This window comes from Hyperoodon ampullatus, assembly GCF_949752795.1.
Source record: "Hyperoodon ampullatus genome assembly, chromosome: 11".
NCBI classification, from domain to species: Eukaryota; Metazoa; Chordata; class Mammalia; order Artiodactyla; family Ziphiidae; genus Hyperoodon; species Hyperoodon ampullatus.
Window position 1 is genome coordinate 35,549,434 of NC_136924.1, and position 27,864 is coordinate 35,577,297.

Genomic DNA, 27,864 nt, shown 5'->3' on the forward strand with positions numbered 1-27,864 from the left:
GGAGCACATACATGTCCATGAATAGGAAAATGGTTAATGAATTATAGAATACAGGTGCAACCATGAAATAAGATTGTGATAGATCTGTATGTGCTTTCATTCGGAATACTCTCTAAGATATGCTGAAATCAGTACAGAGTCTGATTTAGAACATGGGGTCTGGAGTCACACTGCTTGGGTTAAAATCCTGGCTCTACTCTTACAACTCAACAACAAAAAGACAAAAACTTAATCTAAAAATGGACAAAGGATTTGAACAGACATTGCTCTAAAGAAGATATACAACTGGCCAATAAGCACATTAAAAGATGCTCAGTATCATTAGTCATTAGGGAAACGGAAGTCAAAACCACAATGAGATACTACTTCATACCAACTAGGATAACTATACCAAAAAGAATGGAAAATAAGTGTTGGCAAGGATGTGGAGAAATTGCAACCCTTGTATGTTGCTGGTGGGAATGTAAAATGGTACAGGCTCTGTGGAAACGTTTGTCAGTTCCTCAAAAAGTTAGACGTAGGCTTACCATATGACCCAACAATGCCACTCCTAAGTAGTATATATCCAAGAGAATAGAAAACATATGTACACACAAAAATTTGTACATAAATGTTCATAGAAGCCATGTCATTCATAATAGCCAAAAGGCGGAAACAGTCCAAATGTCCATTAACTAGTAAATGGATAAACAAAGTTTGGTATAGTCATATAATGGAATATTATTCAGCCATAAAAAGGTGAAATACTGACACATGCTACAACATGGATAAATCTTGAAAACACTATGCTAAGTGAAGGAAATCAGTCACAAAAGGCCACATATTATATGATTCCCATTTATACGAAGTGTCCAGGATAGGCAAATTCATACAAACTAAAACTATATTAGTGGTTTCCAGAGGCAGTGGGGAGAGGGGGCTGGGGAGTGACTGCTAATGAGTATATGGGGTTTCTTTTTTGGGTGATAAAAATGTTCTGGAAGTAGATAGTGGTGATGATTATAGGACCTTGCGACTATACTAAAAACCACTGAGTTTTACATTAAAATGCTGATTTTTATGGTATGTGAATTATAGCTTAAAAAAAAAATCTTAGCTCTACCACTTACTAGCTATTTGACTTTGGGCAAGATACTGAATATTTCTGAGCCTTAGTTTTCTGATCCATAAAATGGAGATAATAAATAAAACCTACTTCTCTTAGGGTTGTGTGAGGATTAAATGAATTAACATGTATGATGTGTTTAGAACAATGTTTGCTATATAACCATTCAATAATTGTTAGCTATTATATGCTAGGTTGAAAAAGCAAAGTGAAAAATGGTGTATATATTATACCAATTTTTGATTTAAAAAATGGTTTATATTCCTTGACATGCATCAAACATGTCTAGAAGGATATAAGGAAAAACTTGGTTTGCCTCTGGGGAGGGGGCATAGGGTCTGGCGTGGAAGAGAGATTAACTTTTTGTTATATATCCTTTAATACTGTTTGGTTTTACCACAGGCAAAGATTTTTTCAATAAAAACTACGGTATTAAAAAAAAAAAAAAGAATGGGCAGCAGATTGTATCAGTGCTGTGCTTCTTAAAGTGGTAGAGTCACGTGTTGGCTCTTCTGTCAGGAACATCCAGAAGGCCCCCCACACCCCACCCCCGGTGAATAGCTCACGGACGCATTTCCCTTCCACGTGTCTGCCAGGCCATTCACAGGCCATTCAGCTGCTTTCCACTCCTGTTAAACTCTGCCACTATACACTCTAACTGCTGGGCTTCACCACCCCACCAGGACAGATCCCAGAGTAGGACATGACTACTCATCTCCTCGTCTCTATCTCTAGAGCAGCCCCACGATCCCTGTTGGCAGTAAGGACCGTAACACTGCTGGGCTTTATTTCCGCCATTTTACAGAAGAAGGTCAGAAGAGTTAAACAACTCGCTCAAGTAACACAGCTGAGGAGGTAGATGCAGCACCAAGATCTGAACTCATGTCTGTGTGTCTTTCCACCAGGCCCTGCTACTTCTCAAAAGTTTCACTGCTAAATGCTGAGGGGAAATAGGCAGTGGAATAATTATGGAGAAACAAAGAACGTTCAAGAAATCTTCCACAGGGAATTCCCTGGTGGTCCAGTGGCTAGGACTTGGGTTCAATCTCTGGTCAGGGAACTAAGATTCTACAAGCTGCACGGCATGGACAAAAAAAAAGGAACAAAAAAGGAAGAAAGAAGGAAAGAAAGAAATCTTCTACAATACTTGCTATACTTGATCCAAGTTCTATGGCCTGACTCCCTTGCTAGTTGGTGGCTTGGGGAAGCCCCAAAGCCTCTTGCCCTGTTCAGGGTCCTAAGGGCCTCTTCCCACTACATAAGACTGAATGTGCCATTGATATAAACTACCATGCACTGAGGTTTGTAGGGAAGATTTGCGGGAGGGGAGGAGGAGAGAACACACCGTAATCCTTCACCTCTTGTGTTCTGGGGGCTGTGCTGGTGGCAAAGCTCAGAGGTTAAGAGCTCAGGCTCAGAGTCAGGCAGATCTGCATACAAGTCTTGGCTTTATCACTTATTTGCTTTGTGAATTTGGACAAATTAGTTACCTGCTCTGAGCATCACTTTCCTCACTAATAAACTAAAGAATAGCAGGAGTAATTATCTCAAACGACTGTAACAGTAAAATAAAATACACTGTATGCACAGGTTTAGTATAGCACCTGACATGTAGTGAGTAAGTGTTCATTACATGTTAATTATCATCACTACCTCAGGTAAACCTCATAATAACACCAGGACCTAGGAATTATTGCCCCCATTTTATAGAGTAGAAAACTGAGACTCTGTTCTCTTTCCGTTACACCCAGGCTCTTGAGTTTCAAGCAAGTAATTTACATCCTGGAGAAATCCAGGCAAAATTCTCACTCAACTTGTGCCTACCTCAGTCAGTAATTACTCTTGGAGATTTCCTTACTGTTTCACCCAAGTCTACAATCAGAAATACCCCAGTTCTTATCCTGACATCTTCACAGAGCTAGCTTTTCTAGCCAGATCTCCTAGCCCCCTTTAAATCATCTCTGCTATTAAGTTTGCAATCACCGGCTTAGGAAGCATATTCTCAAGTTCTCTTGCTGCTGATATCCTTTTGACTTGTTGTGTTGCTTTCCTCAAGACCAGAGTCTGATAATTATGCTCTGTCAATGCAATATGCACAAAAAATGATCAATAGGCCTTCTCAGCTATCATGAGAAAGAGCATATGGTAGACCTCAGCTTTCTATTAATGTGAAAATGCCTGGGTATATTCAGATCATTGGGAGATGCTAGAGGAAGTCACTCAGGTAAATTCATAGAATTTCACTTGCATTTTAGCCAGATGTACACTTGTGGCCATACACTTGTCCATTTACTAATCTATCTGCCCATCCTTCTATCCATCCATCCAACATTTTTTTTTTTTTTTGCAGTACGCGGGCCTCTCACCGTTGTGGCTCTCCCGTTGCGGAGCACAGGCTCCGGACGCGCAGGCCCAGCGGCCATGGCTCACGGGCCCAGCCGCTCCACGGCATGTGGGATCCTCCCGGACCAGCGCACGAACCCGTGTCCCCTGCATCGGCAGGCGGACTCCCAACCACTGCGCCACCAGGGAAGCCCCATCCAACATTTTGTTTAGCCTTTACTATGTGCTGGGCCCATGCTAGGTGCTGGAAGTAGACTATCTTCAAGGAACTCACAGCTTAGTAAGAAAAAAAAGACAGGTAAATGATAAGTGTAACACTAACTCATGTGCCATGATAGAATTCTCTGTACAATACAGTATGGTCCCAGAATAAGGAAGAAGGAGCCTAAAGGATTTAAAAATGCTAAGCAGACTCAGGAAAGGTGTTGTGATTAAAAAAGAAAAAATATCCAACTCTTGCACAAAGTTATGGTTCTTCTGTAGAAGGTTAATAGAGAATATCTTAAAGACAGGAAGAGAGAAACAACAGATTATCTATAAACAGATAACAATTAGAATGACTGCAGAGTTCTCAACAATAACAACGGAAGCTAGAAGATGACAGTGGAATGAAATCACCAAAGCATTAAGGTAAACGTGTACACCCAGCAAAACTATCCTTTAAGAAGAAAGATGAAATAAAGACATTAATAGAAAAACAAAAACCAAGGGAACTTACCAAGAGAACTGCAGTAAGGAACTGCTAAAAATTCTCTCTCTCTCTGTATATATATATGGGGGAAATTACAGAGAGGAGAGAGATCAAGAAAGGAATCCTAAATAATTGTGTATGGATGCATATGCCCACCCCTGAACTGCACATATAAATGTGTATCTGACCCTAAACAGATGGCTTTGAGAACTGAACTACAGGGTGATCACTTCTCAAGTCTCAAATGTGGTCCCTGGGTAGCACACATTTAGGACAGATCAAAATAGCACTGCAAAAGTTTTGAAAACTGAACTAACATTGAAACCACAATCTACAAAATTTATGACCTGAGCGTAATTGGGTGAATTGCCTGCTAAAACAAAGGAAACAAAACACTCCAACATTCTTCATACATTTAAACAAGACTCAAAATATTCAAAATATCCAGAATAGAATCCAAAATTACTCAGCCTACAAAGAACCAGAATAATCTGATAAATTCTCAAGGAAGAAAGACAATCAGCATCACCAATCCTGAAATGACTCAGATGTTGAAATCATCAGACAAAGGTTTTAAGGCAGCTATTATAACAGTGCTTTAAGAAGTAAGGGTGAATACTTTTGAAATAAATGAAAAAATAGAAAGTCTCAGCAGAGAAATAGAAGCTATGACAGAGAACTGAATAGAAATTTTACAACTGAAAAATACAATTATTGAAATAAAAAATTCACTGGATGGGATCAATACCAGAATGGAGGTGATGGAGGAAGGAGACAATGAACTTGAAGACAGATCAACAAAAATTGTCCAATTTGTGTGTTTTATAATATCATATGTGTGGTTTTCCACACCAGTTCTCCAATTCTCTGAAATAAACTGGGTGTCTATTTAATTCAATTCCAAATCTACCTGGAATTAGTGTCAGATCCCACTAGTTAAAAGACTCAATCCAACAAGACTGTCCCCACTTCAAGCACCAGTGTCAAATGCCACCCATGCTTCTATCTAGCTAACTACAAATTTGGGGGTTCCCATGACCCCCTTGGGTTCAATAATTCAGTAGAATGGCCCACAGAACTCAGGAAAGTGCTATGCTTACTATTACAGGTTTACTATAAAAGACACAACTCAGGAACAACTAAATGGAAGAGAGACATAGGGCACGGTGTGCGGGCTGGAGCACGGACCTTCCATGCCCTCTTCAGGCACATCACCTTCCCAGCACATCAGTGTGTTCAGCGACCTGGAAGTTCACCAAATCACATTGTTCAGGAATTTCTATAACTCAGTCTCCAGTCTCTCTCTCATCCCTGGAGGCTGGGAGGGGTGAGGCTGAAAGTTCCCACCCTCTAATCATGTTTGGTCTTTTTTTTTTATATTTTTATTTTTATTTTTGGCTGCCTTGCATCTTCGTTGCAGCACGTGGGATCATCCGCTGTGGTACACGGGCTCCTCATTGCAGGGCATGGGCTCCTCTCTAGTTGTGGCATGTGGGCTGCAGAGCACGCAGGCTCTATAGTTGTGGCCCACATGCTCAGTTGTTGTGGTGCGCGGGTTTAGTTGCCCCGCGGCATGTGGGATCTTAGTTCCGTGACCAGGGATCAAACCCGTGTCCCCTGCATTGGAAGGTGGATTTTTAACCACTGGACCACCAGGGAAGTCCCTCATGTTTTGGTCTTTCTGGGTCCTATCCTGAAGCTATCTAAGGCCCCAACCTGGGTCACTATATTAGGATATATTCAGGTGTGGTTGGAAGACGCTAATAATGAATAACAAAAGACATTCCCATCACTCAGGAAATCCCAAGGGTTTTAGGAGCTCTGTGCCAGGAACTGGGGACAAAGATCAAATCTGTATTTTTATTATATATACAATCTGAACAGTGTAGAGACAAAAGACCAGAAAAAATGAACAGAGCCTCAGGGACCTATGGGACAATATCAACAGGTCGAAAATTGTGTCATCAAAGTCCTAAAATGAAAGGAGAGTGTGGTACCAAAAAAAAATTGAAAAACCTCCCAAATTTGGCAAAAGACATAAACTTACAGTTTCAAGAAGCTCTGCAAACCCCAATCAAGTCGAAGTCAAAGAAACCCATGCCCCTATACATCCTAAACAACCAGTTGAAAGGCAAGACAACTTGAGGGCAGTCTAAGAGAAATGCTTGACACAAAAGCGGAACAAGAAATTAAATGACTGTGGATTTCTCATCAGACCCTTGAGGCCAGAAGCTGTGGAACGACATTTGAAAGTGTGGAAAGAAAAGAACTTTTGACACAGAATTCTATAACCAGAAAAAAATATCCTTCAAGAATGAAGGTGAGGGGCTTCCCTGGTGGTGCGGTGGCTGAGAGTCCGCCTGCCGATGCAGGGGACACGGGTTCGTGCCCCGGTCTGGGAAGATCCCACATGCCGCAGAGCGGCTGGGCCCGTGAGCCATGGCCACTGAGCCTGTGCGTCCGGAGCCTGTGCTCTGCAATGGGAGAGGCCACAACAGTGAGAGGCCCACATACCACAAAAAAAAAAAAAAAAAAAAAAAAAAGAATGAAGGTGAAAATGTAAAATAGATAGCTAGTGGGAAGCAGCCACACAGCACAGGGAGATCAGCTTGGTGTTTTGTGTCCACCTAGAGGGGTAGGATAGGGAGGGTGGGAGGGAGACACAAGAGGGAGGAGATATGGGGATATATGTATATGTATAGCTGATCCACTTTGTTATAAAGCAGAAACTAACACACCATTGTAAAGCAATTATACTCCAATAAATATGTTAAAAAAAATAAAGGTAGTCTTGTGAGTAGGCCATTAAAAAAAAAAAGAATGAAGGTGAAATAAAGACATTCTCAGAAGAAAGAAAACTAAGCGAATTCATTGCCAGCAGGCTTATTTTAAATGAAGGGTTTTCTTTTGGGAGGGGGGTGTGTAAGAAGGAAAATAATACCAGAGGGAAACTTGGAACTTCAGGAATGAAGGAAAAGCAACAGAAACTGTAAATATCTGGTTATATATAGTAAGTACAATATAGAATATAAACAGTAAATATATTATATATATTATAAATCTATCTGGTTATATAGAGTAAATATAATACTGTATTTTCCTCCTCTTACATTCTTTAAAATATGTACGATAATCACTTCGGAATACTGTTTGGCAGTTCCTCAAAATGTTAAACATATGACCCAGCAATTCCACCCTAGGTATACATACAACCAGGAGAAATGAAAACATATGTCTACACAAAAACTTGTACATGGGGCTTCCCTGGTGGCGCAGTGGTTGAGAGTCCACCTGCCAATGCAGGGGACACGGGTTCGTGCCCCAGTCCGGGAAGATACCACATGCTGCGGAGCGGCTAGGCCCGTGAGACATGGCCGCTGGACCGGTGCATCTCCGCAACGGGAGAGGCCACAACAGTGAGAGGCCCGCGTACCACAAAAAAACAAAACAAAACAAAAAAACTTGTACATGAATGTTCACAGCAGCATTATTTATGATAGTTCCAAAGTAGAAACAACACAAACTGAATAAAGATAAAACACTATATCTAAAACATTTGTGGGATGCCTAGCATTCAGAGGGAACTCTATAGCATTAAATGGTCATATTAGGAAAAAAGGTCTCCTTTTTACTCAGTTCAAAATATTTTCTAATTTCTCTTGATACTTCCTCTTTGACTCGTAGGTCTATATATGTATGTTTTGGGGACTTGCAAAGTCTCCCACAAATATTTACCTCTATTTGGAATCCCCTCCATACCTCTCGATGAGTGGCCCCCAAGCTTTGGGTTTTTTTAACAGCTTTATTGAGATGTAATTCACGTACTTCTCCATTTCTCCATCAAGAAAAAGGATTGCTTAACTTTTTTCAAATACTGATGACATGTGTGAAATGGTCTAGAATGATACTTAAGTGTTTATATTCTAACTCAGGTTTCTTAGGTTCTATACTTGTCTATTTGGCACCCATTAATTACAGGGCCAAACTAATGGCCAAAGTTGTTTACAACTCCTCCATGATCCAGAGCCCATACTCTGAACTACCTTCTTTATCTAACTCTCACACCAAGCCAATATTTCCCCTGACTTAAATCAGCCCAGGCCCAGGTGCCAGACAACTAGGGACAGCCCTTATACTCCAAAGCCCACCGGAATTATTCAATAGAGCCAATCCTAAATTGTTTACCCTGTCGTGTCTTGCCTTACCCAAGGAAATCCCAGTAAGGGCTGTGGCCTGTGCTTTCCGCTTGCTCCATTTGAAACCTAGCGGGGCCCTGTGGGGCTCCCAGGCCCTGAAACCAAGTGGAGCCCGGGCACGGAGGCCTCATTTTGTCCACCATTTCTTGTAGGCAAGACCCCAGCCTCCATGACCTTCCCTGAGTTCCAAAGGGTGGATTCAAACAGTTGCTAATCAAGGGAGGACCAGCCAAGAAACCACCTGAGACAAGATTAAGGTGGGGGGGGCGAGCCCTGCACACACACTAATCTTTTCAGGACCCCACCTTTGAACCACTGTTATAAAACCCCTCATCAAATCCTCTGGGGTTGGGACACATAGCTTTTATGAGGCACAAGCCCAGTGTGTCCCACTTTGCCTGGCAAAGCAATAAAGCTATCCTTTCCTACTTCCCCCAAAACTCTGTCCCCGGCATTGGATTTGGCACCAGTGTCCAGAGAGGCCGAGCTTTCAGTAGCAACTTCTGCCCCCTAACCAACACTGGAGCTCCCTCCCAGGGTCCTGCGTGGTGAGCTGTGCCTCCCGTTTCTAGAACTGAGAGTAACAAAGTTTTCTTTCAATGGCATTGACCTGTGTAGTCGCTCAGTCACCTTTGTAAATTAACACCCAGGTACAAATCAGTTTCTAACTCAGTAAATGCTGGTTTCTGATGGGGGAGAGAAGCAGTGATCATATCTTAGATTTATTTTCTTCCATTGCCAACAATCTCTCTTCCCCACAGATATAAGCACTGTGTTGAACTCATTATCACAAAAGTGGAACTTAACTAGTGATAACTGAACTGAAAAGACAATCGTGTCTTCTGGTAAGATATTGCTTGATGTCAAGGCCCAAGGCTAGAAGCACAGGTGCAAATGAGGGTGGCAGATTAGGTTCCAAAAAACCCAAGAAACTATGGTTTTGGAGATGATAACTAAATCAAAAGCCTACATTTCCCCTTTAGGTGGTTAATGTACCTTTTGAGGTATTCTGTATTCGTGAGTCATCCATTGAATTCTTCTGGGCAAAAGAGGTTCTCTCATTGGTTGAATTCATATCAGAAGATGACAAGAGAGGGAAAAACAAAAAACAAAAACACAGAAGAACAAATTTAGTAAAACTGGTAGTGAGAAGAATACAAAAAGTATACGTGCAATTTCCTAGATATTTGTCATTGTTCTCAACAAAGTAACACGAAGAGGGAGACCTTTCAGGCACAGCTCAACAGCTCAGCCCTCCATCCTGGGAGCACAGGGGAGAGCAGTGGCTGATGTAGAAAATACGTGAGCTGGGGACTGAGGCAGACTGGAGTTCTAGTCCCAGCCCTGTCACTCAATAGCTGGTGATCTCGGGCAAGTCACTGAACCTCTCGATTGCCGTGGTTTCCTCGTGGGGTTCTTATGGGGATTAAGTCAGCTAATGCATGCAAAGTGCATGAGCTGCTGCTCATGGCAAGTGCTCCGCTGACATTGCACGGTTGTTTATGCAATCACTCACCACACTTCCTTCAGGAAACATTTCATTGAGTGACTTCTAGTGTGTCTGGCACTGGGCAGAACCTGAAACCTAATCTCTGCTTAGAGGAGCTCCCAGTCTAGCAGGGGAGATAATAGTAAACAGACAATTATGCTAAGGTGTGGAAAGTACCACATATTAGAGAGGTAACGTAACTTAGGATTAGGTTTGTATGTGAGTGACAAAGACACAAAATTAATAGTGGCTCAAACTAGGTAGAAATTTCTCTCCCACATAATAGTCTGAAGGTAGGCAATTCAGAGTCTATATGTTATTTCTGCTGTGATAAGTCCTTAGGGACTCTGACCTCTTCTAGCTCAGTTCCAACTTTCCTAAGATAGGACCCTTGTTCTTAGGGTCCAAGATGGCAACTAGAGCTCCAGTCATCACATTCGCATTCCAGGCAGCAGAATGGAGAAAAGGACAAAGAGACGAAGGAGTCACATGAGCTGTTTTTTGAAGGAGGGCTCCCAGAAACGGCCACAAGGCACATCTGCTTAAATCTCATTAACTGGATCTTAGTCACATGGCTACACATAGATGTAAGGGAGGTGAGGAAATGTAATCTTTATTTTATAGGTTCTCTTTTTTTTATAGAGGGAGGAAACAACAAATATTGGGGAACAGTTAATAGTCAGCAGTACCAGTAGATTATTCTAGGAAGCCAGAGTGGCGAATGCTTGATTCTGTTTGGGGCAGAGCTGGAGGGCTTCCAAGGAGAGAAGACACTTTTGTTCTGTCTTTAAGGATGAGTAGGAGTTTGGCAATGTTAAACAGATGGCCCACCAAGTGGCAGACAAGCAGTCCACCAGCCTCAACGATCCTCACTTTGCTTTTCTATAAATATGATATTTGAATGGGAAGAAGAAAGCTGAAAGGACTTCCCATCCGCCATGCAGCTGGTTGTCCAACAGCTACTGATTTGTATAGTGTTGAAGTGGTTACTCAGATTTGTTAGAGAAAAGACACTCCCGGGGCACAGTGAAGCATCATGCTCATTCTTAACAGGCCTCGGAGCGATCTGTCGTGGAGCAGAGAATAGATGCAAGGAGATGGGCTTGGCTAAAGTTATTAGACCCTCGTATTTGTTGGAGAGGCAGCATGATGATGCAGAAAGAGCTCAGAATGGCAGCATCCTGACGTCATCTGAAGTCAGCTGTGTGGCCTGGGGCAAGTTTTCACCAGTGTGAGTCTATTTCTCCCTTTGTCAAGTAAAGATAACAATTACCTACCGTGCAGGGGTGTTGTATGTACTAGGAGGATATACACAAAGAAAGTCTGCACGTGGTGGACTTTCTCCAAAGTCCTTTCCCACCCACTCTCGTGTTGTGACCAGCAACCGCCCTCTGAGTATATGAGGCAAGGTGACTATTGCTGGGCTGGGGGGTAAACTAAGACTCTTCTGGGACCCCCTTCCTACCATGGCACAGAGGAGATGGAACCATTCCACCCCGTGCCACCCTGCCGCTCAGATTCTGCACACTGAGGGCTTAGCTGTGATGGGTCAGAGCAGCAGGGAAACCTTCTTTTGAGCTGATGTGAGATTCAATCTGGGGATGCCCTGGAATGTCTGCAAGGGAAGTGGGCTTTGCAGATCTGGTATTAGCAGGTATGGGAATGAGCTGCAGGAATTTGGATCATGACTGTTAAATGACCCTTATGTACCCATGCTCTGGAACTTGGGAAAATTCTGGTTAAAATGAGCACACATTCTGACAGGACATGGCTAGACAACAATTTATGGGACATCTCCTAAACCTAGATTGAATCTATAATAATTAATACCAGTCATGATGCCCATTTTGCAAATAAGAACAGAGAGGTTCAGATTTGCTCAAAGCTATATAACTGATAGGTGGGAAAATTCAGCTCTTCTGGAACCAAGCCTAGTATGTCTTTCTGCCTTTGCCTATGGCTCCACGGTGGTCACTCACTCGTAGTCCCCATATTTTGTCACAAATACATGAAACTTGGGTAGAAATTGTTTTTTCTCTAACCCTGGCCTCTCCTCTGGTCTAGCCTTGCATGTTTAACTACGTACTTGACATCTCCATTTGCACAGGCACCTTAAAGTTAACAAGTTCAAAACTGAACTTGATAGCTTTCCCCCACCCCTGACCCTTCACTTTCCATTTCACAAACCCCACACACCTTCAGCTGCTTAAGCCATACACTGGGATGCATCCTTGACTCCTCCCATTTTCCCCCCTCCTCCCCACTCCCAAAGCCAATCCATTAGCAAGTGCTGAAATATCCATCTCCAAAACACCTTCCAGATCTCTCTGCTTCTTGCCTCCTGCTGTCACTGCCTCTTCCTTAGACAACTGCAAAAGCCTCCTAACTGGTCTCCTGTCCCCCTCTCAATTATATTCTCCATATTCAGAAGACACTGATCTTTTAAAAAATAGAAATCAGATCATGTCATCCCCTTATTTCAATGGATTCCCACAGCACTGAAATTACATCCATACTTCTTACTATGACCCACCCAACTCTGCAGGATCCAGCCCCTGCTACTTCTCCAGCCTCGACTCCTGCCCCTCTTCCACACACACACACTGGGCTACAGCGTCACTGGCCTTCTCTCTGTTCCCTGAATATCTCAATTCCCTTTTTTTTTTTTTTTTGCCTCAGGGCCTTTGCACATGCTGTTCCCTTTTCCTGGAAGATTCTTTCATTCACTCTTCTAATGGCTGACTCCCTCTCATCCTTTGGTTCTCAGCTCAAATGGCACTTTCTGGGGGTGTTATTTGTCACATGTTCTCCATGTTCATGAGACCCAGGCCCCATAGTGAAAGACTTAAGCTGCTCTCCCAGCTTCTTCTGTGGCTGGGTGCAGACATTTTACCTAGGCTCTAGCCCTCAGAGGCAACTCACCTGCCTGAGACCTCAAGATGGAAAGGAGCAATGTGAGGAAGTGGGGAACCAATGAGACTTTAGCTTTTGGAGAGACTGTTGACAGGGGCAACTGGCTTTTCAAGGAAAGCAGAGTGCAGTTTTGAGCATCAGTCCCCACTACCATTGGTCGGCGCACATCAGTGTACCTTTGCAGGGGTGTATGGTTTGGGCATCGTTCTTGGCGGCATGGCATTTGAAACCAAAGCACTGGCCCATCCTGGGGAGCCATGCACCACTAATACCCTTTAATACATTCTTCCTGTTTAAAGTAGCTGGAGTAGATTCCCTTGTTTGCAAATAGGAACTCTGAGGAGGATTCCTCCTCACAAAGGTCTTATTTGACAATTCTCTCATTTTATTAGATGAACGAATGACCCGGTCTCTAATAGGTAGGAGCCCTTATTTATAGCTGAGCCTCATGGCAGAAGTCAGATATACAGTTAGATGCTTTTTCATTCCCACTGTGCAAATTTCCAACACGAAGTGGGAGAAGGGCAAACCACAGGTCAGAGACTTAAAATGACTGCCATTCATTCCCCCGAGCTGTGGACTCCCAGACAGATTGCTACCATTGAAAAGCACATTTTGAACACAGCCAACTATTTCCTTGAGCAGATGGGAAAGCATGTTTGCTAAAAAGAAGAGAGAGGATCTGCCCGCACGAGGAATTTGATGACTCCCTCCATCCTGGTTTGCCCAGTAAAACTTCAGCTGCTTTTAAGGCTGGAAAGCTTTTGATTATTTCTATTTCTGGGGAAGAAAACTGACTCTCTTAGCTGGGTTTCTGAAATAACTGTCAGAAGATTTTACATATTCCAGTACAAGAAAATACATGTGTTTGACACGGTTGTGACAGGCAGTGCAAAAACACTGAATAATATTTTGATCTCGGTCTGGGAGTGACAGTTGTCCCTCCACAGTGCCTGTTTTGTCTATACTTTTGGAGGCTGACATTTACAGAGAACCATTATACACTAAGCACAGGGTGGAGAGTTTTCATAGATGACTTCCTTTGTGAAGTCAAGAGATACTTGTTGAGTGTCTTCTTTGTACATGGTCTATTCTAGGAGCTTGAGATAGAACAGGGATAAAGGAAACGAGGTCTTGTTCTCATGGAGTTTACATTCAAATAAGGGGAGGCAGATACTAAACAACATATAAATCCTGCAGGAAGAATAGCAGAGCGTGAAAAGCACTGTACGGGGAATCATAATAGTCAATGTGATGACAGAGAGTGGCCGGGGAGCCAGGGACGCCACTAAGGCAATGACAGAAAATTGGAATCTGAAGGACAAGAAGGAGCCAGTCCTTCCCTCAGGGACCCTGAGGAAAGCACGTTCCAGGCAAAGGTGACAACGAGTGACGCAACTGGGCACAGGCCTGGAGCGTCCCAGAGGCAGAAGGAAGTGAAGTGAGGGAATGGAAGTGAGGCGGCTGGAGAGAGAGAGATGGTGGCTGGATTCTGCAGGGCAGTTCAGGTCAGGCTAAGCAGTCTGGAGTTCATTTGAAGGGCACGGGAGAAGCTGCTGAGGTTTGAGCAGGGAACAACCTCATCTGGTGTCTGTCTGTCAAAGGTCACTCTGGTCGCTGTGTGGCGACTGGGCTGGGGCTAAGAGTGAAGGAAAGGAGCCCAGGAAGAGGCTACTGCCACGAGCCGGAGAGGAGTGATGCCGGGGCTGGGAATCAGTGCTCTTCCCTCCCCTTGCTAAGTTGAGAGACTCCCAGGGAGGCCAACAGGGCAGCTGGACAGACCTGCCTAAGTCCTGAGCGAGGCCAGGGTGTGGAGGGAGATTTGGGTGTTACTGGCATATGTGTGGTATTTAAAGCCACCAGACCAGATGAGACCACCCGGGAAGAATATATAGATAGAAGGGGAAGGAGCCAGGCTAGAGCTGACTGATGAGACAGGGAGCCAGTCGGGAAGGAAGATCCTTGAAAAAGTCTGGCAACGTAGAAGCGAAGAGAAAAAGGCATTTCAAGAAGATGGGAGGGACTTCCCTGGTGGTGCAGTGGTTAGGAATCCGCCTGCCAGTGCAGGGGACATGGGTTCGAGCCCTGGTCCGGGAAGATCCCACATGCCGCAGAGCAACTAAGCCCGTGCGCCACAACTACTGAGCCTGCGCTCTAGAGCCCACCAGCCACAACTACTGAGCCCATGTGCCACAACTACTGAAGCCCGTGCACCTAGAGCCCGTGCTCCGCAACAAGAGAAGCCACCGCAATGAGAAGCCCGCGCACTGCAACGAAGAGTGGTCCCGTTCGCTGCAACTAGAGAAAGCCCACACGCAGCAACAAAGACCCAATGCAGCCAAAAATAAAAAAATAAAATAAATAAATTTATATATATATAAAAAGGATACCTGGTGCCTGGCACATGGTAGATACCGAATAACTGACATCTACTATTTAAAAATTCCCACACATCCCAGCACTTCTGGTGTGTTGACTCTACAGTTGCTAAGCATTAACATTTCAGTCATTTTGGAGGCTAGTCTGGGGTATGTGAGAGAGAACCAGGCCAGAGGATTTCAGTATTAGGGCCCCTCCCAGCCCAGACTAGATGGTAGCTGGGTGTGGCAGGGGACAGAGGGGACGGAAGTCCCTAGCTGGCACCTTACCCTTCAGCAGTCTTTTTCTCTGCAACATTAATTCTTCTCTCCGGAATCTCTCTGGATCCAGTTCTGAGTAGTCCCAGCTATTATAGCTGTGTGGGCAAGGATATATACCTAAGAGGGAGTCAAGAGTGATCGTGAAAACTTCTGCAAAAGAGAAAGGGAGGCAGAAGATGGAAGACAGAGGTCTCTGAGATGCCCCTGCTGGTCCCGGGGAGGCTGGGCTTCCAGCATTATCCCTCCTCCCTCCCCCCAGTACTGGCCTTGTAGCCTTGAGTGAGCCACTTCCTCTCTATGAGACTTTGGTTTCTTCATCTGGAAAATGGAGATGTGATACCCACCCTGCCCTCCTGACAGTGTAAGTGTGAGGATGAAAGCACACCACAGACATGTGAACCTGTGACACGCTACACAGATGTGAAGGCATAGTAATTATCTGTTTTCCTGTCTATCTCCTCTGCCTGGAAGGCAGGGGCTGGGTCTGATTCATCTTTGTACCTCCAGGGCTTAGTACTGGACCTGGCACACAATAAATAGGCACTTAGTAAATGTTTGTTCAACATACTATTACACTTTGCTGGGCTTCCCTGGTGGCTCAGTGGTTAAGAATCTGCCTGTCAATGCAGGGGACATGGGTTCAAGCCCTGGCCCGGGAAGATCCCACATGCCACAGAACAACTAAGCCCATGCGCCACAACTACTGAGCCTGTGCTCTAGAGCCCGCAAGCCACAACTACTGAGCCCACGTGCCACAACTACTGAGCCCGTGCACCTAGAGCCCGTGCTCTGCAACAAGAGAAGCCACCGCAATGAGAAGCCTGCGCACCACAACAAAGACCCAATGCAGCCAAAAATAAATAAATAAAATAAATAAATTTATTTAAAGAAAAAGAACAAGACAAGGGTGCCCACTCTCACCACTCATACTCAACATAGTACTATAAGTCCTTGCTGGAGCAATTAGGCAAGAAAAAGAAATAAAAGGTATCCAGATTGGAAAGGAAGAAGTAAAACTGTCTCTGTTTGCTGATGACATGAAATTATATATAGAAAACCCTAAAGATTCCACCAAAAACTGGCAGAACTAATAAATGAATTCAGTAAAATTCCAGGATATAAAATCAACATACCAAAATCAGTTGTGTTTTTATACACTAACGGTGAATTATCTGAAAAAGAAATAAAGAAAACAGCCCCATTTACAATAACATCAAAAACAATAAAATACTTAGGAGTAAACTTAGAACCAAGGAATTAAAAGATCTATACACTGAAAATTCTAAGACACTGATGAAAGAAACTGAAGACACAAATAAATGGAAAAATATCTCATGTTCATGGATCAGAAGAACTAATATTGTTAAAATGCCCATTCTACCCAAATCATCTACAGATTCAATGTAATCTCTATCAAAGTTCCAATGATATTTTTCACAGAAATAGAAAACAATTCTAAAATCTGTATGGATCCACAAAAGACTCTAAATACCCAAAGCAATCTTGAAAAAGGACAAAGCTGGAGGCAACACACTCCCTGTTTTTAAACTATATTACAGGGACTTCCCTGGTGGCACAGTGGTTAAGAACCCGCCTGCCAATGCAGGGGACATGGGTTTGAGCTCTGGTCCGGGAAGATCCCACATGCTGCAGAGCAGCTAAACCCGTGAGCCACAACTATTGAGCCCGCATGCCACAGCTACTGAAGCCCGTGCACCTAAAGCCCATGCTCCGCAACCAGAGAAACCACAGCAATGAGAAGCCCGTGGACCGCAACGAAGAGTAGCTCCCGCTCGCTGCACCTAGAGAAAGCCTGCACGCAGCAACGAAGACCCAATGCAGCCAAAAATAAATAAATAAATTTACAAAGATAAATAAATATATTTCAAAGCTATGAAAAGCAAAACAATATAGTACTAGCAGAAAAACAGATCAATGAAACAGAATTGAGAGCCCAGAAATAAACCCATGCATATATGATCAACGAATATTTAACAAAGGAGCCAAGAATACTCAATGGGCAAAGGATACTCTCTTTAATAAATGGTGTTGGGAAAACTGGATACTCATGCAAAAGAATGAAACTGGACACCCCTTACACCATTCACAACTCAAAATGGATTAAGGACTTAAATGGACCTGAAATCATAAAACTCATAGAATAAAACCCAGGCAAAAAGCTCCCTGACATTGGTCTCGGCAGTGATTTGGGAGGGTATGATACCAAAAGCACGAGAAACAAAAGCAAAAATAAACAAGTGGGACTACATTTAACTAAAAAGCTTCTGCACAGCAAAAGAAACAACAAAATGGAAAGGCAACCTACAGAATGGGAGAAAATATTTGCAAACCATATGTCTAATAAGGGGATAATATTCAAAGTCTGTAAGGAACTTATACAACTCAGTAGCAAAAAAACCCAAACAGTCCAATTAGAAAAAGAGAAAGGATCTGAAGAGACATTTTTCCAAAGAAGACATACAAATGACCAACAAGTACATGAAAAGGTGCTCAACATCACTAATCATCAGGGAAATGCAAATCAAAACCAGAATAAGATTATCACCTCTCATCTATTAAAACGGCTATTGTCAAAAAGACAAGAGATGACAAATGCTGGCGAGTTGTGAGAAAAAAGGAAACTCTTGTGTACTGTTGATAGGAATGTAAGTTGGAACAGCCACTATGGAAGCAGTATAGAAGTTCCTCAGAAAATTAAAAATAGAAGTACCATATGATCCAGGAATCTCACTTCTGGATATACAGCCAAAGGAAATGAAATCACTATCTCAAAGCGATATCTGCACTCTCATGTTCACTGTAGCATTATTCACAATAGCCAAGACCTGGAAACAACCTAACCGTCCACTCACAAATGAATGGGTAAAGAAACTATGGCATATATACACAATAGAACATTATTCAGCAATAAAAAGGAAGGAAATCCTGCCGTTTGTGACAATATGGATGGGCCCTGAGGACATTTTGCTAAGTGAAATAAGTCTCAGAGAGAAAGACAAGTACTGTATGATCTCACTTATGTGTGTGTAATCTAAAACAGCCAAACTCAGACAAGCAGAGAGTCGAACAGTGGTTGCCAGGGGCTGGGGGTGGGGAAAATCAGGAAATGTGGGGCAAAGGGTACAAACTTGCAGTTACAGAAGGAACAAGTTCCAGGGATGTAATGGACAGCACGGTGACTACAGTTAATAACACTGTATTGTACACTTGAAAGTTGCTCTGAGAGTAAATCTTTTTATTTATTTATTTATTTTTCGTGTATCTATTTTAGTTATTTATTTTTGCCTGTGTTGAGCCTTTGTTGCTGCGTGCGGGCTTTCTCTAGTTGTGGTGAGCAGGGGCTTCTCTTGTTGTGGAGCACAGGCTCTAGGTGCATGGGCTTCAGTAGTTGTGGCATGCGGGCTCAGTAGTTGTGGTGCATGGGCTTAGCTGCTCTGCGGCATGTGGGATCTTCCTGGACCAGGGCTCGAACCCTTGTGCCCTGCATTGGCAGGCGGATTCTTAACCACTGTGCCACCAGGGAAGTCCTGAGAGTAAATCTTAAATGTTCATCATAAAACAACAACAACATGATGGGGATTATGTGAGGTGAAGGATGTGTTAACTCCCCTGCTTGTGGTAAAAACTTCACAATATATACGTGTATCAAATTATCATACTGTACACCTTGAACTTCCATAGTGTCCTATGTCAATTATATCTCAATAAACCTGGGGGAAATTTTATTCCCTAGCTGATGAGTGACTCACTGCGCCTAGACTGTTTATATAACAATGTAGCTGATGCTAAACATCTGCTTCCCTAGAACTTTGGTACATGATAGACAGAGGTGCCTCCATGACCAGCCCGCAGTAAAACCCTTGGGCGCTGTTTCTCTAATGGGCTTCTGGGCAGAAACATCACACATATGTTGCTACGTGTTCACTGCAGTGGGATGAGGGGCTCTGTATAACTCCTCACGGGAGGAGGAGGGCTGCAAGTGAATTCCTCCAAACACTGTCTTTCCCCTTATGATCTGGCTGTGTACCCTTACTACATCGCAATAATAAATCTTAGCCATAAATACAACTGTATGCTGAGACCTGTGAGTTCTACCAAATCTCCTAATGTGGAATTGATCTCGGAGACCCTCAACACAGTAGGAAATGTGAAAGGTGCTTACTTAGCACAGTACCTAGTACACAGGGAACCTCTCAGCTTTCAACGACCTTAGAGGATGTCTGGGTTGAGATGGGGGATGTGAGGAAGGAGACTGAAAAGTAATTGACAAGCAAACATCAAGCTGGCACTGTGTGTGCTGCAGGGAGAGGGGGACGACAGTTGGGTCAAGTGGGGTCACAGTGGGGCTGGAAGGTGGGATTAACGAGCCAGCACACTGCTTTTGGGCTCCTGGGTCCATCGGCCTACAGCACGTTGTTAACTAACAGGGCTGTGCCCAAACCTGCTCCCTGCCGATGCAGCTGGGGATGAAAGGGGACTAGGAACGTCTCAGAACTGTTTGAGGGAGCAGAATCCTCGGGCTGTAACCACACACTTTACTTTCTTTATTGTCAAGGAGAGAAAAGAACAACTGCCTCGATGAAGAGGTGTGATGGCAAACAGGAACCTACCTGGGCTCGGGTGGAAGACGTGTTTCTGGAATTGCTTTCCCCAGGAGAAAGTAGCTACCTCTCACCTGAAATCCACAGGCTCATCGTGTTACAGATGTCAGACTTGAATTCGTGAGTGCTGAACCAGGACTGAGGGAAGCAGCAGCAGAAGCTGGTGTACAGGGCTTTACTCAGAAGTGATGGCAACCTCTGGGGGACAAGCAGAGCTCAGGCAATATTCTGGACATTTCCACACCCAGAAAAGAGCCCCTGACTTCAGAAAGGACCTGTGATAAAACACTCTACCTGACACCGTGCTGCCTTCCTGTTCACGAGGGAAGCAATTTCTATCTGCAACTGCCCCACATCTCGGTGGACCCCTTACCCTACTTGGGGACCACTCCTCAAACACCATGCTACGTTGGCCAGCAAACACCCCTCCCCCAGCTCCTCTGCATGCAGTCTGTGCCTCAGCCCCTTCTACAACCTGGCCAAAGATTAGCGCAGAAGATGACAAAGTACATTTGACATACCCATCTTGCTGTCTCCCAGAGATAATATTAAGTCCTACTTCCTGTTTTGTTTTGTTTTTCCTTTTCTGTGCATAAGTGGTACTGTTGTTGCTTTTAAACTATGGTTAAGGTCAAATTATACATTTATATCTGGCTTTATTAATTTAACATCATAACATAAATACTTCCCCGGGTTACTATAAACTCTTTGGGATTTTTTTTTTTTCCAGTAGTGACCTTCATAATATTGTGCTGAGTGACCATATCAAAATTTACTTAAACATTCAGCATCTGTGCATATTGTCTTGTTTCTAGGACTTTGCGTTACAAATTATGCAGAATAATTGTATTTATTTATTAAGCTAGCTCAGTGTCTGGCACATATTAAGCAATCAAAAATTTGTTGAATGCATAAAAAAATTTGTTGAATGCATAAATGAAAGCAGCTTTTACTATATATTCAAATATGACTTCCAGAAGATGGTATAATAAGAGTAATAATAGCAGCTATTATATATTGGGGGCTTATCGTGTGCTGGGTGATATGTCAGATGCCTTACAAACATCATCTCATTTAATACTCAGGACAACTCAACGAGAGAGGCATTATTATCCTCATTTTATGGGTGATGAAACTGAGACACAGAAAGCCTAAGCAACTTGTTAAGCAGACACTTAACTAGTGTAAGTGCCTTTCAGCCCGTCTGTACCAATTCACTTCCCACTCAGGCTGTCTGAGTGCCATTTCTCTATGTCCTTCATAACACTGGGAATTACATTTTTTAATCTATGCAATCTAGCAGGTAAAAAGATGTACCAAAGGATTGTTTTAATTTGTATTTTCAATTATTATTATTTTTTGGGGGGGCCGCACCTGCATGCAGGATCTTAGCTCCCCGACCAGGGATAGAACCTGCACCCCCTGCAGTGGAAGCGCAGAGTCCTAACCACTGGACCACCAGGGAATTCCCTTGATTATTGTCAAAGGTGAACTTTTTCTCCCATTTTTGTTTCTTCCCTGGTGAATTTCTGGTTTATGTACTTTGTCCATTGGTCCATTTTTCTTATTGATTTGTAAGACTTCTTTATGTTGTGTGGCATATATGTTACCAGTATTTTTTGCGTAGTTTCTCATTTGCCTTTTAACCTTGACTGTAGTAATTTAAATAATTTATATAGTTAAATCAGTCTTCTTATGGTTAATCCCTTGGGGTCATATTTAGAAAGTCCTTCCCCACCCCCAAATCATGTAAATATTCACTTATATTTTCTTCTAGCAACCCTTTTAGTATACATGTACATACACACATATACAAAAAGTACATATGTATATTCATAATTTTAAAATCTCATGCTTATTTAAATACTATAGAAATAAGTAAAATATAAAAGGAAGCTTCTTACAACCTTATTCCCTGGAGATAATAAGCATTGCTATGAGTTTGGTAAATATTTTTCCAGACTTTTTTTTCTACTCATAGGCACACATACATATACATATAACTTTTCTAACATGGAGTTTTTTCACTTGAAATACATCATTACATCTTCCCTATCAGTATATATACCTTATTTTTGGTAACTGCTGCATTACAAGCCAGTATATGAATACATCACAACTTACTAATTACTCCCTTATGGAAAGCACATTAAGGGCATTAACTTGGCACTATAGCTATCCAATGTGATTTTTTTCCTAAACAGCGATTGATGCTCACTTTTTTTTTTTTTTTTTTTTTTTTTTGCGGTACGCGGGCCTCTCACTGTTGTGGCCTCTCCCGTTGCGGAGCACAGGCTGCGGACGCGCAGGCTCAGCGGCCATGGCTCACGGGCCCAGCCGCTCTGAGGCATGCGGGATCTTCCCCGACCGGGGCACGAACCCGCGTCCCCTGCATCGGCAGGCGGACTCTCAACCACTGCGCCACCAGGGAAGCCCAATGCTCACTTTTAAGAGAGCCTCTTCATAGTGGGACCTGGATTCACGAGACAAAAGAAAGGCATAGTGCTGGGCTATCCGGTCGAACAGCTTGCTCTGGACTTCCTTCTTTGGCTACCAGGAATAAAAACGGAGAAGGAATTACTAGAGCCCCTTGTTGAAGCTGCCAAGGACTGGGAATCTTAACTAAGTATTTCTCTCATTTTTAGGAATCTTATTCTCAAGGTATTTAATCTCATATTATTTATGAAATACTATACTGATTTGCTTTATAGGATCTATAAAACACATACAGAAAGGTAGAATGTTGAGGAAAGCACCCAAACTCGGGGCCAGGAGGTCCTGACTTTACTCTCTGCCCTGCCATTGACCAGCCATGTGACACGGACCAGTTCTTAATGCTCTGGGGAGCTGCAGGACGTGGTGCAATGTTTACAGCCCAGAGTGTATGGACGAGGCATGGGTGGGGAAGGGATAGGGTGTGACAGATGAGGCTGCCGGGGTGGTCCGTGGAATCAGAAGGGCTTACAGCCCATGTTAAAGAGGCTGGGGTTTGTGCCGCAGAAAAATAACTTAAGTGAGGGAGAGAAGCCATCGGATTTTCATTTACCTGGTACCTTTCATGAAAGATCCACCAGAAGCTATCCAGCCACATGGCTCTTACAGAAGGAGAAGAGAGAAACTGCTCTAATTCTCTATCTGAACAGAAAGACTTGAAAAGAAACAAAATTCACATGACTGTTGCTATTGTTATTGTTTATTTACTTATTTATTCTTTGAAATTTACCTGGAGCCACAGCCAGATTCATAATCATCTCCACTCAAAACCTGCTTTTCCGCCTATGTTCCATGGCTTGTTATTGTCATTAATCACGCCACCTCCCCGCCAGACATCTTTGGAGTCAACACACTTTGGGGTCAACTTAAAAAAAAAACAAAACACCTAACCTTGCAGTGAGTGCCAACTATTTACCTTGCCAGGTGTTTTTACATGTTCTCATTTAACCCCTATAATAATCATACAAGGCATGTGTTATTATCTCCATTTCACAGATGAGGAAACTGAGGACTAAACTGATGAAGTCACAGGAATTCCCTGGAGGTCCAGAGGTTAGGACTCTGCGTTTTCACTGTTGAGGGCACGGGTTTGATCCCTGGTGGGGGAACTAAGATCCTGCAAGCCACATGGCACGGCCAAAATAAATAAACATATTGCTGAAGTCTCTTGCCCAAAGCAACACAGCCAGCAAGTGGCAGAGCCAGGATCGGAACCCATAACTCTAGGCAGTTGCTCCATGCTGTCATCTGTGTTCATTCAATAATAATCAGTATCAACAAACATAGATATTATACAGATGCAAATCACTGGACCATGAAATCCTGCTGAGTTAGCAGTAAGCATATGGTGTTCTAAAATTAGAACAGAATTATCAGTGAACTCAGAGAGGCAGAAAATTCAGGCTTCATTGTCCTAAACTGGGTCTTGAACCTTCCCTGACTCCAAAGCTGCTACCACAATAATATGTAACATTTGTTGAATGCTTGCCATGTATCAGGCACTGAGCTATGCCATTCATTCTTTATCTCACTTTATTTTTCATCATCTATCTCTGCGGTTGGTGCTGGATGATGGAACTGTTATCCCCAATTTATAGAAGAGACAAATGAGGATCGAAAGGTTAGGATTCTTGCCTAAGCTTACACAGCCTGGGACGCTCAAAAGCAGGCAGTCTGGCCCCAGAGACATGGTAAGGCTGCCTCTCCTCTTACCATTAGGAGGAGCAGAGATCTCTCTCTTGCTCCCATCCTGGATGCAAAGGGAAAGACTCCTTGGCACTCCCTTCAAGCCTACAGAAGCTGAGGTCATGGTGCATTGATACACAAGCCACCCTAGTTAGCAAGGAGCTCTCTGAGCCCTGCTCTTGGCTTTGTCTTTTCTGCCATTCCTCACGTTTCCTTAGAGAGGCAGTATCGTCAGAGAGGTGGAGAGCACAGACTCTGATAACCGCACTGCCTGGATTCTAATCCAGCTCTTAAACTTATTAGCCGCGTGACCCTGAGCAATGTTACTGAAACTGTCTGTGCTCAATTTCCTCATCTGGGAAATGGAGATCATGATGACGACAGTCCCTACCTCCAGGACTGCTATGAGGGTTAAATGAATGAGTGACACACACAAAGCATACATACTCACTTAGAACAGTGTCAGGCACTTAGGCAACACTTGTTAAGAGTGTGCTAGTTCTTTATTGTTTATTTATTCACACTCCTGCTTCCTTTCAAAAAGATTTCATTTCAGCTCTTCAACAGATATTTATCGAGCACCTAGGTGCTCGGGATGTTGATGGAGAGTCCCTGCTCTGAAGGTGTTCACAGGTAAACAGATATTTGAGAGAAGGAATCCCAGGAGGAGGTAAGTAAAAGTTTGGGATGGCCCCTGAGCAGGATGGAAGAGGGTCCTTTTAAAGGCAGGGCACAAATCTGCCTTGGGTTTCCTGGGAGCCAAAGAAAAGCAGGAACCAGCATCAGTTATAAGACTAAAAACATTCCAGTAGATGCACAGTTTTTCTTGGGATTAAGGTCTAAGGAAAATGTTCCCCAGGGGACCTGAAAAATGGGACATTAAGTAGCATAGTAGTCACTGTCCTGGGGGCCACCCACACAGCAAATGGAGCAAGAGCACATGTGGCTGGGCCAGTGGGCCTATCAGGGGCAGCAAAGATGGCTGGAAGGTCTCACAGGAATGGTGGATCTGTGAAACACACCATCCATTTCCAAAGGTCTTTCTTCCATTTTTAAATTATAGAAAAAGAAGAAAAAACTATAATCGTGTACACCTGAAACTAACACAACATTGTAAATAAACTATATTTCAATAAAATTTTTTTTAAAAACTACAATCTTATTGCTCAGAGAATGCTAGTGATAGCTATGTATGGTTTCACCCCAGATTTTCCTGTGTGTGCTTATGTAACATTGTACTGCGTTTTATATACCGATGTTTTTCATTTAACAACATAGCATAGCATGTTAAAATACACTCTTCATACATATTCATTGTAGTGGCTAAGTAGTCCATCATGTATAAACCAAAAATGACTGTACTGTCCTTCTATTATTGACCATTAAACTTTTCTAATAACATTGATAATAAAAACTACCATTTTTTGAGCAATTAGGACTTACTAAGCACTGTGCTAAGTGTGCTTATGTATATTATCTTATTTAATTTTACAATAATACTTCAAGGTAGAGACTATTGTTATCCCATTTTTTTTTTTTTTTTTTTTTTGCGGTATGTGGGCCTCTCACTGTTGTGGCCTCTCCCGTTGCAGAGCACAGGCTCCGGATGCGCAGGCTCAGCGGCCATGGCTCATGGGCCCAGCCACTCCGCGGCATGTGGGATCTTCCCAGACTGGGGCACGAACCCGTGTCCCCTGCATCGGCAGGCAGACTCTCAACCATTGCACCACCAGGGAAGCCCTGTTATCCCTATTTTATAGGAGAAGAAACTGGAGCCCAGAGAGCTACTTAACCACCATAGATGTACTGCCCTCCAGTTCCTTGCTATCACAGAAACCATGTGGGGAACATCTTTTTACATTGTCCTGGAGAGAATGTGATGCTCTGAGGGCCTGCTGCTCCTCCACCTCTCTGATAAAGAAAGCAGGGGATCAGGTACCTGATCCCAGGGTGACCACTGCCTGCCCTGGGGACCAGCACCTGGTGAAAGGCAGCTTACTGACTGCAGTCCATGCCAGAGCCCGGCACTGGAAATCCAGCAGACACCATTGTCATACTGGGCAGTGACTGGACTAAACAGATCATTGCTCTTAGGAAGTCTGAATGCAAGATGGAACAGAGGTAGAGACACAGCCAGAGAGAGGGTAGCAGGGAAAAATCATGAAGAGGGGGAGAACAAGGCAGAGAAGGGAGAGGGAGAGAGGGAGGAGGAGATGGGGGTGGGCAGGGAGAGGAAGAAAGAGGGAGAGATGGGGGTGTGATTTGAAGCAGCAGTGAGAAGTACAGACAGAAGAGACTGAAAAGCTGGGTCCCAAGAATGGGGGTAGGGGTGACTAGTTAGGAGCTGAGGATACAATGTCATAGCTTCTTTGGGGACCCTGGAGTTGTGCCATCGTGAAGGGCGATGAGGCACAGCTGTAAGGCTGCTGAGACGATTTTCTGGGCCTCCTCCCCTCTCCACCCCTCCTCACAACTATCCCCCAGCTCCTGAGTGGCCAGCGTTGTTTCACATGCACACAGGTGCTTCAGGGCCTTCGAATTCTCCCTTCCTTCCTTCCTTCCTAAGGAACCCAGTGTGAACTGCTCTCCAAGTGCGTGACTCACCCCAAGGGGTACCACAGGGTATGGGAAGTAAATATTCTAACTAATGTCTAATTAAGAAAAAAAAGAAATGAAATTTACCAATATACAACATCATGACTGACAACAGAACACATATATCATTTATAAAGAAACATATATCTTGAGGCTGTGAACTCAAAATGTTGTGCTAATAGGATACATGATCAGAACAGGTAGTTGGGAGACCAGAGGTCTGGGAGAAAGGATGAAGGTTTTGGAGGAAGCGTGGGCCTGGCGTCTAATCTCAGCTCAGTCACTTGCAAACTGTGTGGCCCTCAGCAACTTAATTGCCACCACTCTTGGTTTCCTGGTGTGTAAAACTGGGACCGCTGTGTCTGCCGTGCAGGTTGGTGTGAGGCTGGCTGGATATCACAGAGGGGCTGCCGCTCTCTTTCCTCACCTTGCCCCTAAGGGGGTTTCTCTCAGCCTGGATCACATTGCCCACCATGTCACAGAAGTCCACCCCATTTGGAAGGTTGTTTGGCTTAGAGTCGTCAAACTGTGGATACTGGTACAGCTCTGCCAGCAAATTTTTGTCTGCTGTTTTCTGAAGAAAAAAGCAGAATACGAAAATGGGGTCCATCATTTTGACAGTTTAAAACAATACAGTATCTGCTCCTTTTTATCACGGAGACAATATAACAACCTTATAGACAGAGTGTTTTATAGAGTGCGTTCATGATCCCAGCACCCCTTACCAAACACCTATATACATTATTTCCACTTTCCCTTTCTGGCTTTGAGCACATGTATACAAATATGTATGTTACTTCAATCATTTTAGAATACGTATATGTACACACACCCTTTTTTTTTTTTTTTTTCTTTGCGGTACGCGGGCATCTCACTGTTGTGGCCTCTCCTGTTGCGGAGCACAGGCTCTGGACACGCAGGTTCAGCGGCCATGGCTCATGGGCCCAGCCACTCCGTGGCATGTGGGATCTTCCCGGACCGGGGCACGAACCCGTGTCCCCTGCATCGGCAGGCGGACTCTCAACCACTGCGCCACCAGGGAAGCCCTATTGTATATTTCTAATGTATTTTTTTAAAGTTCTGGAAGGATAC

At 43.6% G+C, this 27,864-nt stretch overlaps 1 protein-coding gene across 1 annotated transcript in view; it reads right to left on the bottom strand.

The window, feature by feature from the left end:
• FAM227A (family with sequence similarity 227 member A) overlaps nt 1-27,864 on the bottom strand; it is a gene marked incomplete at both ends in the record, with an annotated part of 80,553 nt that overhangs the window by 37,970 nt on the left and 14,719 nt on the right. The window contains 6 exon segments of the mRNA XM_079714903.1: nt 3,089-3,183; nt 15,386-15,493; nt 20,073-20,196; nt 22,444-22,548; nt 23,045-23,146; nt 27,200-27,346. Coding sequence (XP_079571029.1) covers nt 3,089-3,183; nt 15,386-15,493; nt 20,073-20,196; nt 22,444-22,548; nt 23,045-23,146; nt 27,200-27,346 — 681 coding nt within the window.